The sequence below is a fragment of the Mchenga conophoros genome, linkage group LG3 (genome assembly GCF_057382185.1).
Source record: "Mchenga conophoros isolate Kocher_MC1m ecotype Shallow Benthic linkage group LG3, M_conophoros_male_GT1.1, whole genome shotgun sequence".
In the NCBI taxonomy this organism is placed as follows: Eukaryota; Metazoa; Chordata; class Actinopteri; order Cichliformes; family Cichlidae; genus Mchenga; species Mchenga conophoros.
Window position 1 is genome coordinate 44,973,728 of NC_140528.1, and position 17,151 is coordinate 44,990,878.

Below are 17,151 nucleotides of genomic sequence, written 5' to 3' on the forward strand. Positions count from 1 at the left end.
TTGGTTGGTTTGTGAAAAGCATCTTTAAATATTTCCTACAATCTAAAATTAAATGCAAAGTCATCAATATGTCTGACAACCCAAGGAGAGCCATCAGCACAGATCCCTGCAGTGTGGTGCAGCAGATCATGGGTAAAGTCTGTCACAATATCTTAACAGTTCAAAAGATCCATCCAGTGGGCTGGTTTACTTCCTGTGGGCTAAATGTTTGACACCGCTGCCTTACAGGGTTAAACTGTAACTGACAAGTTTTTTTTTGTTTTTTGTTTTTTTGCTTTAATCCATCATTACAAAGTAAATAAAGCAAGTGAAGTCAGCGCATGTTGACTCTTTAAAAAAACCTGCAAGAAGTTTGAAGAAGAATTTGTCTTTTAAATATAAAAAAAAAATCTAAAAAACTCCAAAAGACCACACATAGAAAACTGGGTTTGCATAGTGAATAACAATACAATATTTCTTAATTCTTTAAAGCCTTTATCGGTAGAGAATTAAAAATGTAGAGAGGGAAAAACTCAACTGAGCTAATAGTAAATGTTTAAAGATCAGTGCAGTAACAGCAGCCACCACCAGAGGGCAGTGAAGTGTAGCCATCTCTAGGTAAAACATTGAATTCAGCTTTGACAGCGCACGGGAGAAATACGGGATCCAATCTCTCTCTCTCTCTAGTGTCTCCTGCCTCGCTCTACCTACCACCGCTCCATCAGCTCTGACTCCACAGCGAGCGAGCAGCTCAGAAGCTGCAGATGTCCGAGACTCTCAGTCAGTCTTCCTACCTGTCTCCATCCTGTCCACCTGTCTGTCTTTCAACAGCAACAGTATGAAGAAACAACAAAGACTTTGGTTTCTGTTCTGGGTAAGACATCATATATGAAACACCTTTTTTTACAGGCCTAAAGTTTAATATATTTAAATTCAAAGGAACGAGCTCAGGTCCATAGTTTTTAATCATGTGAGCACCTCGGATGATTCTCTGGATGCTTTTTCCTTTTTTATTTGTGGTGTAATTTTGGTCATTGAACACGTGTCATGTGGTTTCCAGGTGTCTGTTTGTGGTGTTGGTCTGGTGTTTTGCTGGCACGATTTGGACAACAGCGAGTACGACTGTTGGCCTCTGGACAGGCCCAACGAGTACAACATGATCGACTGTGGAGGTGAGAAAACAGACGGCAGTTACAATACAATCATTAACCGTAGGTCTTGAAGAGAGATTTTGGTTGGTCTCGGGATTAAATAACAAGTATTACAGCTCCCCAGTGAAGGCTGAAATTATTTATTTTAAAGATTGCAGTCTAAAATCTCTGTCTGTCTATTATCCTGTGGCTCTTGTCCAGGTCTGGAGATGGCTTGGGTTCTTCGTCCTCCAGAGTTGATAAAGAGTGGTGAGGTATTCAGTGTCATATACTCGGTGACCGCCCAGGACTCTTTCTACCACTGGGCCGTCCAAAACCGCGTCTTCACTCAAAGGTAAACTGGTTAAACTGGGTATAAAGCAGAATAATTTTAGACTGAACAAAATAAACTAGATAAACTGGTCTGCTTTGTCTGTGTGTTCAGTGACATAGAAGACGCTGAATCAGCTCGGAGGTTCTGTGAACATCACGAATGTCCGGCCAACTGGAAAGATGCAAATGGCGAGAACTGCTGCATTCACCACGCTAACATCCACTCCTGCCCGCTGGGATACATGGTGCACTGCTTCTTCTTGTCTTCATCACTCCTCTCTGTAACACAATCCACAGAGAACTCCAAAATCCAGTTGCAAAACGTAGTTTGGCAAATTTTGTCACCAATCCTCACACAATAGAGTATTATGGAGATACAGGTTAATCCCAAGGTTGGTCAGCTCCAAAACTTAAACTGTTTACACAGTTTAACTCAAAATTGGGACCATAATTTACTAAATTATGCTGATTTCAGTTAAACTTTAAACTCGCAACAGAGGCCATAAATAAACCAGACTAGTGTTTAATGAGGTCACAGATTACATAAGCAGTGGGATCATTTTCTATTAGACTTCTTGACATATTCACTTATTTTCTACCCAAAGTAGTCACCCCTTAGTGGTGAGAAACTGCAGGTCTAAGACACCTTAGGATCCGTTTACTTTTCCCAGATCTACTTTCTAGATGTAGTCCATCTATGTAATGTCTGACAGATAAGTAAACAGATAAAAAGCTCTCTCATAAAAATAAAGTTTTCTGTTTTTTCCTCACTAACAGACAACAGAGAGCATTTGTGGCCCCTGGATTCCTGATGATGGAAAAATCTTCACACATACCGTCTCGACCTCTGGGAAGATGACCCAGACCAACTGGACCGCGAAGGTAACACACATGCCAGTTTATCTTAATAAGTCCATATCTCACATAGTTCCTCTTCAAAAATAAATATAACTCCACCACTGATTAAATGGATTTAGGTCAATTAATTCAGAGAATAAGAGTAGAGCCACATTGGAAGGAGCCAGTTCACCCAGTTGATGCCCCCTGGATGCCTCGTAGGCGAGGTATTCCAGTTATGTCCTATCAGGAGGAGGCACCAGGGCAGATCCAGGATTTGCTCAAGAGATTATATCTCACAAATGGCTTGGGAACAACTCGGTGTCCCCTCTGGATAAACTAGAGGAGGTGGTGAAGGAAACCTGGGCTTTTCTGCTCAGACTGCTGCCCCCACAACCCTAACCTGGATAATCGGTAGAAAATGGCTGGATGGAAGTGTAATAGTGAACATTAAGCCTAAATAATTGTTTAAAATAGTTTACATTAATCCATACACAACACACGATTGGGCATATCCAGCAATGAGGTCACTGAGGTCTTCAAAAGTACAGCAGTTTCTCAATGAAACAAAAACTTAAAATAGGAAAACTAACATTTTAGGAACATACTAATACACTTACTGGACCTACAGGTCATCTCATTGGTTGCATTTAGCAATTTAGGTTGATGCATAACTCAGCAGGAATGATAACTGTCTGGTTTAAGCACAAAGAGTGAATCACTGGATCACTAGAGCCAGAGCCATTGAAAAATTAACCTTTTCCCTCGTGCTGTCATTTCAAGTGAATGAATAATTCTGTATTTTGCTATTCTTTTTTATTCCATTGTTTTATACAGACAGTGTTCTTCTTCCTTAATTCTAGTATTTACACCCTACATTGTTTCTGCAAAAGAGGAAGCTGTCCAAAAAGCATCTTTTACAGTTTTCAAAATTTCTGGTTTGACTGTTATTTCAAGTCTAGGACCTAGTCTCTTCAGAAATGAAGCCTTTTGTACTGGTTACTGGTTACCAAGTTTCTTTAAATACAGAACATTAAGCAGAGATGTAACATATGCTTCTGTACAGATAAACCTATTTCATTCAAAGTAGGGCAATACTACAATATTATAATCTGTCCCAATGACAAAATAATATAATTGCATGCAGATGCTACACTCAGTTACTATTAAATACTCACATTCTGATTCTTTGCTGATGTTTTGTCTACAGCCAGTTAATCTAACATGTTGATTTGTAGGTGGTTCTGTTTCATCCTGGCTTAAACTCACTCATCGCTCACATTCGGGTCGGTACCATGCAGGTTGCCCTGGAGGCCAAAACCACCGTGTTGCCTGCTGTGGGTATGTTTTTCCCCTCTCAAAATCCTGACTTGACTATAAGAAGTGCAACAAGGAGTGCACAAAAGCTTCTGTATTAGATCATATTGTCATTGTTATGTGAACATTTTCTGGCCACTGATGACAGAGATTATACTGATAACCCAGCAGCAAAGATGTCATAAGGTTCCAGCAGTCAGTCAACCCCAAACATAGTGTTGCCATAAAAAAGTAAATAAGTCACAATTTCATCTTTAAATTTCACCCTTGAAGTCTGTGGGGATGGTGTCTGTGAGGAGGCGGAGTTTTGTTCCACCTGTCCAGCTGACTGTGGTGAATGCCCTATGTCCCCTTCCACGAAGATTGCCATCGGTCTGCCACTCAGTCTGCTCTGCCTCTCCTTCATAATGACTGCTGTGGTAAGGACTCACACAACAACACACATATGCTCAAAAAAAGTCTGCCAGTTAAAAATAAATAAATAAATCTGTCTCTTGTAGTGGCTAAGGTACCAGAAACAGAAAATGTTGTGGGACGAAAGCTGGATCATCGACTTCTCTACAATAAAACAAGGTCCTTTTAACAGTCTACATAAAACTCTGAGAGTAGCTTAGTAAGTACTGAAAGGCTCTGAGTGTATGCTGGAATTGCCTAAAAGATGCACAAGAGAGATATTACTGCAAAAAGAGTATGAACCAGATCTAAAACATTACAGTGCAGAGCAGGACACAAAGCACCACAAAAAAACTTAATTAACAGCACTGATTTAGAATGATTTGAAATGGACCCACATCTGTAAATTTGTATACATTTTATGTACATGAAGGAAATCTAAAACTTAACTCTGTTTTTCTCTGCAGATCAAGAGGGGCACATGACCATGGGCAGCATAATGAGTGTACCAGTGGGGAACAATGACAGTCATACTAGCTGTGTATCAGCGCTAAGCACCTGTACAGGACAACTGGGAACCCGAAAAACAATGTTCACCTGCACTGGCATATAGTACGCCTACCTATGTAACCACTAGGGGTGCAATGATACACAAAATTCACGGTTCGGTTTGATACTTTGGTGTCACGGTTCGATATTTTTTCGATACAAAAAAATGTTCATGCCTTTTTAATTTGTCATTTAATAAAATTATAAATATATATTTTAACTCAAAAGTACCGTTTTTAAATTTAATGTTGCTGAAACAACAAAATAATAAAAATAAATAAATCTGTCTGATCAAGAAATCACTCATCTTTGGAAAAGAGAGTTTATTACAGAGAAATGGCTCTTTCCAAAATAAAAGCTATACTATACGCTTCTTCTGGGCTATATTCTCAGCAGCATATTAAACATATCAGGTCCCCATAAGGAGAATCATGTGCTAACGGCTGTCTAAATGACTCGGGTAAAGTTTGTAGCATGCGTGCTTGTTGTTTTTTTTGTCTGCTTCCACTTGTCTTTGCACTAGGATGATGTCGGCGTAAATGTGCAGTCAAATTCATTGTGTTCCCACCAGTGCTGTCAGCTTTAAACTCGTTAAAATGACATTAACGCCACAACGCGGCAAATCTCCGTTAACAAGTTACCGCGGATCGCCCCGTGTGTGGGGCTGGACGGCGTCAACACGTTAACAAGCTAAGTGCGCTAACACACTAGCTCCCACCAATTGAGCATTGCGTGGCACATCCGACATACTGTTTTACTTTTGTCCATCAGGGTCATGCTTCACATGAAAACCAAAATAGTTCCAAACGCCAGATCCGAATGAAGGTGGGGGAGGCTCAATTTCGGGTAGCGTTGAGGCAGTTGCTATGTTGCAACGAGGTTAGCTTCTGTCTCACTAGCTTGCGCTCCGCTCAGTGGATCTGCGCTCGATTAAATTTGATAAAACAAATTAAAACTTTTGTATTGTTCGATACATATGCGTACCGAACCGAAAGCACTGTATCGAACGGTTCAATACCGATACAAGTATTGTTGCACCCCTGATAACCGCCTGTCTGTCTTTATATAAAACTGTACTGTGCTATTTCGGATACTTTGATAGGCCACCAGGGCCAGTTTCAAGTATCTTTTCCTGATTCCCAGAGGTCAAGATTTTTGTTTGTCAAAGCCACAAGTTGTCCTTTGCCACTTCTGTGTCACACACTGGTTATAGCACCATCCATACCTATCGCCAATAGAAATGTCTCCAGCTTCCTGGTATATTATTTGGAAATGTATGTTAAAAGCCACTTTGTTTTCCAGTGATGGGCGCACCGTGGCTATCAAAAGGATTCACACAAAGACGTTCTCTCTGTCCAAAACCATCAGACAGGAAGTCAAGCAAGTCAGGTAAGATGCAAATACAAACTTATCCCCTTCATACTGCAAATACACAGCATGTTAGTCTGACTTTCTGTCTTTATGTTTGTCTCCAGGGAGCTTGATCACCCCAACCTGTGTAAGTTTATCGGTGGCTGTGTTGAGGTGCCAAATGTTGCCATAGTGACAGAGTACTGCCCAAAAGGAAGCCTTAACGATGTCCTTCTTAACGAGGAGATCCCACTTAACTGGGGATTCAGGTACTCAGATAATCACACAGACTCTTGCTTATGGTACAATGACATCTTGAGGTAATTAAGGCATAATGCGACTACACATAAAGTGTTTGTCTTTGTAAGTTAATTGGTCACACACATTTCCAATTCATTTGGGGTTCTCATAAGGTCTGTTTAGATGCATGACTGTTTGTGCCTGCCAGGTTTTCCTTCGCCACAGACATCGCCAGAGGGATGTCGTACCTGCACCAACATAAGATCTGTCACGGCCGACTGAATTCTCTAAACTGTGTCTTAGACGACCGCTGGGTCTGCAAAATAACAGGTGATCTGAGCGTGCAGAAAGAATGTTCCTAAAAGTATTAAAACTATACGTGTAAATAAAAAAAACCCAGTAAATACTTGTTAAACTTACCAGATATAAACTAGCTTTGAAAGTGAACGTTTGCTTTATTCCTAATTTAGTGAAGATCATTTTCTATAACTGAAATCTCTTTCTGAATTGTTCTAATCTCCATTTTTTATTGTCATTTTAATTAAACCAAATTTTTGTCATCCTAAAATAGATCTGAAAAATAATCTAGAATGCAGCAAAATTTTTGATTATATATCTACAATTGTTTTTATTTACATATAATCTCCAATTAGATTACGGTCTGGGAACCTACCGCACGGGCGATGGGGCGGAGCCTCTTTCCACCTATCAGCAGAGGCTCTTGGAAGTGTACTTGCCGCCTGAGTTTCAGGACTCTAACACGGAGCCAACGCTGGCAGGAGATGTGTTCAGGTCACAGAGTTAACTTTAAATTTCCTTCACTTACTCACCTCAGTTCCCCGAAGACTTCCATCTGCCTCCCTCACCTTTACCCTAAACCAAAGCAAAACTGTAGTTTTAGCTCAGTCTCCACAATGTGATAAATAAATATAGATCAGTTGATACTCTCTGTATGTAAATTTCCCAGTTATTCCATCATCCTGCTGGAGATTGCAACTCGCAGTGATCCGGTCCCTGTAAGTCAGTCTGAGTGTCCTTTCCCTTCACTGTAACTGTGCTGCTTTCATGGTCTCCCTCAGTAAAATTCGTAAAATGCTTTGGTTTACAGGCAGAGGAGTCAAACCTCGAGTGTTCCTGGTGTCCTCCTCTTCCTGAATTGATCTCCAGTAAAGCTGACAACACCTGCCCCTGTCCCGCTGACTATGTAGAGGTATGTCATTCCCTTTAAACTGACTGTTATGAAATGGTTGAAAGCAGGCTGTATGAAATGTGCTATCATTAATAAAATAAATAAAAATTTATAGTGTTCGTATGCTAGGTTGTTATAAGCATACTTTTGTAGGAAAAAATGTGTTCATTTATATACTCAGAACTTAGTTATAGTTCTTTTAACACAAATTACTGCATCAATAATTACAGTATTCGTACCATGAAGGTGATCAGCTTGTGGCACCTCAGCTTCAACTTCCTCATCTTCCTTCTCTCAGCGAGCTGTAGAATCTGTCAGGTTGAGGTTAGGTGAGTTAGCTCCCCAAATAAGCATAGTCATAAAATGGTTAGCAAACTGTTTGGTAGTAGTTCTGGCACCACCAAACAATTTATTAACTACTTAGTAGTGGAAGTGTTAAGTCCTCTCGGAAGAGGGAATCTGCATGTACATAAATATCGTCACCAAACTGAAGCATGAAGAGTTCTAAAATCTCCTGGTAGAGGGCTGTGCTGACTTTGATAAAACACGTGGATGAACCACCACCAAGACCAGGAGATGATAAAGTACCCCAAATTATCACAGAATGCAGAAACGTCACATCAGACTTAAAACATCATGGATTCTGTGCCTCTACACTACTCCTTTATACTCTAAAACCTTGCTTTCCAAGTTAAACACTAAATTTACTTTCACCTGAAACGAGTGATTTGGACTTCTGAAGAACAGTCAAGGTAATGTTTTGACTGGGTGAAGGATGTCTGTAGCTGACAGCTGTCAGGTGTTCCTTGCATTTGTGGTCGTGTATACTTGAACTAGTTGATGTTTTGTTTAAATTATGTTTTCTTCTTTGAATGATCCTCGATGACTGAATATTCCATCTCAGCTGTTCTGCTCTTTTGACCCACCTGTGTTTCCGTAGCTGATTCGGCGATGTCGCTCTCATAACCCTACCCACAGACCTACCTTTGAACAGATCAAGAAGTTTGTGCATCGAATTAACCCCATCAAAACCAGCCCAGTGGACATGATGATGAACCTGGTAAAAACAAACTCTGTCAATACAGTGGACAGTCCAATAATCATTATATGTTATTACTATAGTAACAAACTGTGCACTGTACCATGTTCTCATGTAATATCATATGTTAAATTACATCAATGCTATATACTGTATATGTAAAGCTTTTTTCTTTTGTCTGTTTCAGATGGAGAAATACAGCAAACATCTGGAGGTGTTGGTGGCTGAGCGGACTCAGGATCTGATGCATGAGAAACAGAAAACTGATAGGCTGCTATACAGTATGACCCACAAACACACACACATACTAATGTGTTACTAGGTTAGTAGGATGATTCTGTTTCACATTTATTACACACATTTTCATCCAGAAAACATTTATTTGTATGCAGATTATACAATTCTCTATATCTCTGACCAGTTAAAACTCGCCTTTTACTGACATTTGTATGTTTGTGGTTCAGGTATGCTTCCCAAACAGGTTGCTGATGACCTCCGTCAGGGAAAACCTTCCCAAGCTCAGAGCTATGTCAGTGCTACCGTCTTCTTCAGGTAAAGATAGACTAGAGTTGAAAACCTGTGGGGTCTTTAGTCAGATGAGGCTAATAATGCTGGTTTGTAGCAACCACATGAGCTAAATAAATTTCTATGGATTCTATTCTACTTTTCTATATTTTTACAGCCACCATAATAAAGGATGGTATGTGTGTGTTTGTGTAGTGATATAGTGGGCTTCACCCAGCTGTCCAGCAGCAGCACTCCTTACCAGGTCGTGGACTTCCTTAACAAGCTCTACACAACTTTCGATGACATCATTGACAATTACGATGTCTACAAGGTAGAAACCATCGGAGACGCATGTGAGTGACACACATGGTAATATATAGCTATATAAATATATAGCTCATCTCCGGGCAGCCTTTCCAAACAAGCCACACTTGTTTGGTCTTTTTTCTAATTGTACTGCCATGAACTAAAAGATTTAAAATGCTAACTGAAGCCGGTAGAGTCAAAGATGTAACTCTTTCGGTTTTGTTAATTTCTCTCAAAACTGACCTTGGTCCGACCTCGTGGTTAATTTTCTGGGATGTTGCTCTCTTATGTTAGCAGCATCTGGCTCCGTCTTACCCACTTGCTCATAAATGGAAGCAATAAAGGTGTACTTGGTTTTTCACAAGACTCTATAGTGTCCTGTGAAATCTTTTTACTTGATTGTTGTTTTTTGTTTGTTTGTTTTTGTGTAGATATGGTGGTCTCTGGTGTTCCACAGGAGAACGGGATACTCCACGCCTCAGAGATCGCCAGCATGGCTCTGGATCTGGTGGGCGTCTGTCGCACCTTCAGGATCCCCCATAAACCCAACACTCAGCTGCAGATACGAGCTGGGATACACTCCGGTATACAAGCTACTAAGCCACTGTAATAAAAAATTTTTGTTAAATCATTTTTCCACCCGTGACTCTTCTGAGTCCTTTTAGGTCCAGTGGTGGCAGGGGTGGTTGGGACAAAGATGCCTCGTTACTGCCTGTTTGGAGATACAGTGAACACAGCATCGAGGATGGAGTCAACAAGCGTTGGTAAGACTGCAGGACCTAATAAGAGTATGACTAATTATTACTGGAACAAATGCTGGTTACTGGACACAGACTTAACTTTCTTCTTCTTGGGGTGAAACAAGCTGGTATGTTCCATTTTTGCAGCCCTGAAGATCCAGTGCAGCTCCAGTGTCTTTTACCTACTGGAAGAGATTGGTGGCTACGTGTTGGAGTGCAGAGGAACACTTCAGGTCAAGGTGAGCTGTACACTCCCATTGGAGTCCAGTTAAGGTAAAACTGGGAGCTGCCCAGTTAACACTCTGGACCTGATTAATTTCTTCAGGGTAAAGGTGACATGGTTACTTACTGGTTGGAAGGGAAGAAGACTTCTCTGGTCTCCAAGGACATCATTGCAGACCCAAAGACAGCCAAACTCATCACCACGGAGACAGAAGAGGAAGCAGAGAAGAAGCAAGAGCTGTATTCATCAATACCGGGGTATCTGAATGACGATCTTCTCCTGGACCCAGCCTGAACCGCAAACTGTGGATCTATCTTTTGTTGTGATGTCCTCACTGTTAGCCTAAGAAGAATACATTACTGTGTTGTGTGCTACATTTCACATGTATGGTCACCCGGTGGATCTCATTAATCCACCGAGGAATGTTCAACGAAACTGAAAAACAGAATAATCTTAGTCTAAATTTTGCCATTTGCTATGTTTTTCACTCCAGTCAAATCTTCGCCTGATAGTTTATGTTTTACTATATTCTATGCTGTTATTATGTTTTTGTGAAGAAGCACTTTCCCATTAGTCGACTATGAGGATGAAAAGTTTATGTATAGAATTTTAATGTGACACCAGGGATGCTTTTAGATGAAGACAGCACCTGGTCTGAACCAATGAGTTACTTTGTTTCTTCTTCGATGTTTTGTCTTAAATTTGTTTACAAGTGAAAGGCAGAATACTGCAGTTCAGAATACTGCAGGTATATTTTACTGCTATTAGTTTGTGTTGTTTGTTGGACTGTGCACAAAAACTCAAACTGACATTAATGCTGAATAAATACATCCTGTGTTCACGGGAAGTTTTGCTGAAGTTTCTGCATATTCTTTTAATACATTCAGTCCCTCTTGTGAGACTAGAGCAACCCTGTCATAATTTAAAGAACTGCTGGAGGAAGTTCTTGAACTCTTTTGTGTCTAGACTGCAGTTACTCGTTTTATGGACCTTTCTAGGTCACTGTTTAGCTTCAAATCACAGTCACACAGATTCAAACACAATCAAAGACAATCTGCAATCGACTCGCTGGGGCTTTCGCAATCATGGCACAAGGTTTTGCAAAACCAGCCCTTTTTGTAAAGTTCCATTCATGATCTCAAACACTGCATATGCTTCATGAAAAACAGGGACTCTGTGATTTCAAACCTGAAAAGCAGACATTTTGACTTCAAAGACTTTTGGTGGTACTTGCCAGTGTTTTCTTTAGCGCCTGTGGTTCATGAACATTTAACATGTGGCCATGTTGGTTTTATGTTTTGTCCCGTTTGCCTGTTTCAGTTTTATTTTTATGTTTTTAATCAAATCTTAGATTTTTTTTTCTCCTATTTTTTTCTGTAAAACACTTGGAATAATAGAAATATTATTAGAAACGAGACACAAAAGTCAGCCTACAAACATACTGGAGTGAACATAATTATAGTTTAGTTTTTAGTTTTTATAGCATTTGTGTAATATTTCAAAATAAAATAGGTCAACAGTTAAAATGGTGATATCCATGAAATACTCAACAATAAACCAACACAGAGGTTTTTCTCTAAAGGCATTAATAAAATCAAACCAATTATATTATTCCATCCATTTCTTTCTCCTCCCAGTTAGTTTCATACTCAGACACTTCACACCGGCTGGTTAATCAGCACCTTTTGTCACGAATGTTCTGTGTGAATATTCATGTCACGTTGTTGAGCAGATGGAAGACTTAAAGAGATGGAGGCGATGTGGTCTGTTTACTTTTTTGTGTCAAAGATGGCTGACATGACAACTGGCGGACATGAAGAAGAAGAGGCTCTGAGGGAGAATAGATGAGTTCCCAGTTCCAGACTCTCCTGTCTACAGACATAAAGTGACAAACTGCATTTTACTCACAGCTGTTGGGTTTTGTGGCTTTGTTCAGAAATAATTTTTATTTTGGCCAAAAATATAGGTGGAGAGTTAAGAAAAGTAGATTTTTAATATTTAGTAAGCAGAGATGGGCAGTAACGCGTTACTGTAATCCGATTACTTTTTTCAAGTAATGAGTAAAGTAAGGGATTACTATTGCAAAAACGGTAATTAGATTACCGTTACTTTCCCGTAGGAACGCTGCGTTACTGCGTTACTAAAACCGTGATTTTTTTGCGAGAATGTCTCATGACAGTGATGTAAGCGAGTGCGACGTTTGTGGCAACAGCTGTGTACAGAGCAACAATGGATAATATATCGAGTGCGGAGAGAGTATGAGCGTGCAGCATTTAAAGTGTGGAAGTACTGAAATTACTTTAAGTTTGATTCCATAAAAAGTGACAAAAACTTTAGTGTCCGTTGTGCGTGGGAAGAAAAACTTCTTTTTACAGTGAAAAAAACCCCTAAACTTCCAAGCAAGCACCGAGTGCGCTACCATGTAATGGGAAACTCACAGAGAAACTCGCGGATTCTTCCACTGACCTCTGTGGCTCACCTGCACCAGGGTAAACCTCCGCCTACCCTACTCCTGCTTTACAGGTGAAAATAGAGCAACAGGACCGCTGAGTCTTTGACTTTATTTATTGTCTGCTGTGTTTTACTTGCATCTATTTGAAAGACTGAGTGTAAACACAAAAAATATTTTATTTTATGTGCTGGAATGTGCAGAAAATAGGTTTAAATGTTAAACAAATTTCTTCAAGTCAGAGAACATTGCATATAATTAAATTTTTGCTTGATGCATAAAGTTAAAAGATTAAAACTAATAAAACAAGTTTTAAAAAGAGACTTTTCCATTTGATTACATTTTGTATGATGGATTATGCAGAAACAGTAGAATTGGGCTGAAAGATCTATCGCTTTATCACCTCTTCAGGTTGTAAATCGTGTTTTTAAAAAGTAACTAAGTAATTAATTACTTTTGAAAATAAGTAATCAGTAAAGTAACGGGATTACTTTTTTGGGGAGGTAATCAGAAATTAGTTACTGATTACTTTTTTCAAGTAACTTGACCAACACTGTTAGTAAGTGCATTTGACCCTCCCAAGATTACCAAATTAATTACTTCATTAAACCTGGTCAATGATTGTACTTAATTACACTCTGTTTCATTATATAGCACCAAATCACAACAAGAGTCATCTCAAACCATCCTGTATTCTAAGATAAGGACCCTACAATATGAGAGAAAACTCCAGCAATAAAACAATCTCCAATGATCCAGCACTTGGGAAGGAAAAACTCTCTTTTTGACAGGAAGAAACCTCCAGCAGAACCAGGCTCAGGGAGGCCATCTGCCTTAACTTGTTAGGGTTGAGGGGAGGAAGACAGGACAATAATTACACTGTGTAAGAGAGCCAGATTAATAATTACTGATGATTTAATGCAGAGAGGTGCATAAACAGAGTGAAAGCAGCCTAAGCCTATGCAGCATAAAAAAGGGAGGATTCAGGGTCACCTGATCCAACCTTAACTATACTGTTCCAAAAAAATATATGAACACTTTGAAAACATGTCACATCTCAATGGGGAAAAAATCTTTCTGCATCTCCATACTGATAAGGGTAACATGTTAGGAACACAAGGATGCCACATTGTTTGCTGGGAATTAAAATTCGTCACCTAGCCTGTAGAGCAGGGGTGCCCAATCCCAGTCCTCGAGAGCTACCGTCCTGCAGCTTTTAGACGCACCCTTCTTCTGACACACCTGAATCAACTGAATGGCTTGTTATCAGGCCTTTGCCAAACTTGATGGCATGCTGAAGAGGTAATCACACCATTTGATTCAGCTGTGTTGGAGTAGGGATGCATCTAAAAGCTGCAGGATAGTAGATCTCGAGGACTGGGATTGGGCAGCCCTGCTGTAGAGGACAGTGCGTTCCTCCATGGATATGCCTCACCAGACCATCACTGACCCACCACCAAAACAGTCATGGTGATCAATTTCACGCACACCATAACATTCTCCACGGCCTCTCCAGACACTTTCACATCTGTCACATGTGTTCAGGATGAACCTGCTCTCTGTGAAAATCACAGTGCACCAGTGGTGGACGTGCCGATTCTGGTATTCTGTGGAAAATGCCAATCGGGTTCCAGGGTGTCAGGCAGGGAGTCCAGGAACCACTAGAGGATGTTGTGCTCTCAGGCAACACTCATGAAGTCTGTTTGTGATTGTTTGATCAGAGACATTCACACTAGCAGCCTGCTGGCAGTGTTCATCCTGCTACTTATAGCGGCTTACAAAAGTATTCGGCCCCCTTGAACTTTTCCACATTTTGTCACATTACAACCACAAACATGAATCAATTTTATTGGAATTCCACGTGAAAGACCAACACAAAGTGGTGTACACGTGAGAAGTGGAACGAAAATCATACATGATTCCAAACATTTTTTACAAATAAATGACTGAAACGTGGGGTGTGCATAATTATTCAGCCCCCTTTGGTCTGAGTGCAGTCAGTTGCCCATAGACACTGCCTGATGAGTGCTAATGACTAAATAGAGTGCACCTGTGTGTAATCTAATGTCAGTACAGATACAGCTGCTCTGTGACAGCCTCAGAGGTTGTCTAAGAGAATATTAGACACCACTTTGTGTTGGTCTTTCACGTGGAATTCCAATAAAATTGATTCATGTTTGTGGCTGTAATGTGAAAAAATGTGGAAAAGTTCAAGGGGGCCAAATACTTTTGCAAGCCACTGTATAGAAAGGTGAAGAAACCCTTCCTGCTAAAGGGTTTAGGGCAATCTATGGCTCTGTCCAGCTCTCCTAGTGTGGAAAGAGCCTGTCTCCTGGAATCTCCTCCATGCTCTTGAGACTGTGCTGGGAGACAGCAAACCTTCTGTCAGTTGGACAAATTGATGTTCTGCCCTGGAGGACTTGGACTACCAGTGCAAACTCTGCAGGGTTCAGGTATCAACTCATGCTATCAATAGTGACACTGAGCCTACCCAAATAGAAAACTAGTGAAAAAACAGTCAGAAAAAATGAGGACGGAGAAATTGCCAGTGGCCTCCACCTGTAAAAGCATTCCTGTTTTGAGGGATGCCTCATTGTTGCCCCTCTAGTGCACCAAAGCAGCTGAAACTTGCCAGACCAGATCAATATCCCAGATGTTTCACTGACTTGATGACATATCTGATTAAAAAGTGTTACTTACAGATTTTTAGCTTCTATCTCCTGAGATGAATTTTAATTTGATTCTGGATTTAACAGGGAGCCAATAAAGACAAGCCAATATTGGAGATATATGCTCTCTCTCTGTAACCTTCACTAATGCTGTTTCTTGACTGTGATTAGTCCTGAAACCTGACTGAAATGCTTCAAATAATTTTGACCTACAACTTGTGAAGACATCCTACTCCCGTGTGTCTTATCAAAAAGGAATATATATTTCATGATTTACTTCCACATGCTGTGTGTGTATACAAAGTGCCTGATAGCGAGTGAATAAACAGAGTCCTGCAGCCTCACACGAGTGCTTGTGTGTTTTATGGCTCATCTGCATGAGAGGTTTGAATACAAGCACAGCTGCAGAAGGCAGCTCGCTTTTTCTTTCCAGCATGCAGAGCAGTGACGTCTCACTTCAGAGGACATCGTGCTAATTTAACAGGTATTCATCATCCAATGGACTCAGTGCAACCATGTATTTATTTATTTTTTTAATTAAATAGAAACAGTGCACGTTAATGGCCATCAATATCAAAATATAAAATGTAAAAATGCTGTATTTCAAAAAAAGATTTTTTGGAGATGCACATGAACTGACTACAAAAATCAGGAAAAGATCAAAACAGTAACCAAACCTCAAAAACATAACATGTCCTTACAAGGTGTCGTTTCATTTCTGATTAATTCCAAACAGGTTAAGGAGATAAACTGGATTTAATTCTATGTGTTCAATTTAAAAATTCAACACTTTGATTTAAATCCATAATCGAATGGGTGGCTAGTTTTGCATTCACAGTAATGCTGTATGGAGTTCAAAGAGGCGTCATTACAGGTGAAAGATGAAATCAACAGGCTGCAAGAGCACCAAGAAGAAGGGAATACAAAAGTGGTGGACGATCACAGAATCTTTTCCATTGTAATAAAATAAAAGCCTTTTATAACATCCAGCTAAAAGAAGACTTGACATGTCAGTAATGTATCATGAAGACTTCATAAGAGACAGTTGAGATGCAAATCATACAGGCTGGGTTAGACGGACAAAAATCCCCTGAATCAGCACTCTGAAAGTGAAGACTATTGGAAAGCAGCTGAGTACACCAACTGATCTCAACATGCTGTATTTCACTGCTGAACACGAAAACTAAAAAGCACGAAGGGCTGCAAACACATGTGAACACACCAACACTTCAGTACTTCTTTTCTTGATTTCAAATAGATTTTTGGTGATGTAGAAGGAAAAAGAAGCAAAACATTTGCCTCTGTCCAAATACTTTTGGAACTATACCACCTTGGTTAATTAATAAGTAGGTCAACAAGTGTTTTACCTAACTGAGAAAGACTCTGTTTAGACTCCAGACGCCACTTGTAGTTCCTAGGAGACCCTTATGCACCCCCCTCACATTTATCACATATTTCCAGTGGTTTCCAGAGGGCTCTGGATCTTTCTGGCAGGTGGGATCGTGCCCACATTCCCATCAATGTTTTTAATTTTCCATGAAAAGGTCTCGGGGCCCCAAACACGAGAGCAGATGGAGACACGATGAGCAGGATTTTAATTACAGATGACAGAAGGTGTGTGTGTGCTTGAAGTGGTTTTTGATAACAGAATGAGTATTTACATAAAGAGAACCCCCTCTCTCTGCTTCTCATTCTCTCCTTACCTCACTTGCCCTCACTCACCCATTCTGTTAAGAGCATTTACATATCTGAGGGCACACATCAAAGAGCAAACCTCTTCCTTCCAAATCAACCTCCTGTGTGTGTGTCTGAGGTTTATTTACTGAATACATCAGAGGACACACGTCTCCATTATTATCCCTGCTTCTGTTTAACATAAATCTGTTCAACCCTGGTGGCAT

At 40.1% G+C, this 17,151-nt stretch overlaps 1 protein-coding gene across 1 annotated transcript; it reads left to right on the top strand.

The window, feature by feature from the left end:
• Positions 1 to 724: 724 nt before the first annotated feature.
• Positions 725 to 10,963, top strand: LOC146578933 (atrial natriuretic peptide receptor 1). The gene is made up of 23 exons (XM_085269454.1): positions 725 to 853; positions 1,040 to 1,151; positions 1,332 to 1,464; positions 1,555 to 1,687; positions 2,220 to 2,324; positions 3,518 to 3,620; positions 3,870 to 4,015; positions 4,097 to 4,169; positions 4,457 to 4,601; positions 5,841 to 5,927; positions 6,014 to 6,157; positions 6,337 to 6,458; positions 6,782 to 6,920; positions 7,096 to 7,144; positions 7,237 to 7,338; positions 8,258 to 8,377; positions 8,544 to 8,637; positions 8,821 to 8,908; positions 9,077 to 9,216; positions 9,601 to 9,753; positions 9,835 to 9,933; positions 10,057 to 10,148; positions 10,235 to 10,963. Exons 1-23 carry the CDS (start codon positions 818 to 820, stop codon positions 10,424 to 10,426), a joined length of 2,607 nt encoding a protein of 868 aa, XP_085125580.1. The 5' UTR covers positions 725 to 817; the 3' UTR covers positions 10,427 to 10,963.
• Positions 10,964 to 17,151: the final 6,188 nt, after the last annotated feature.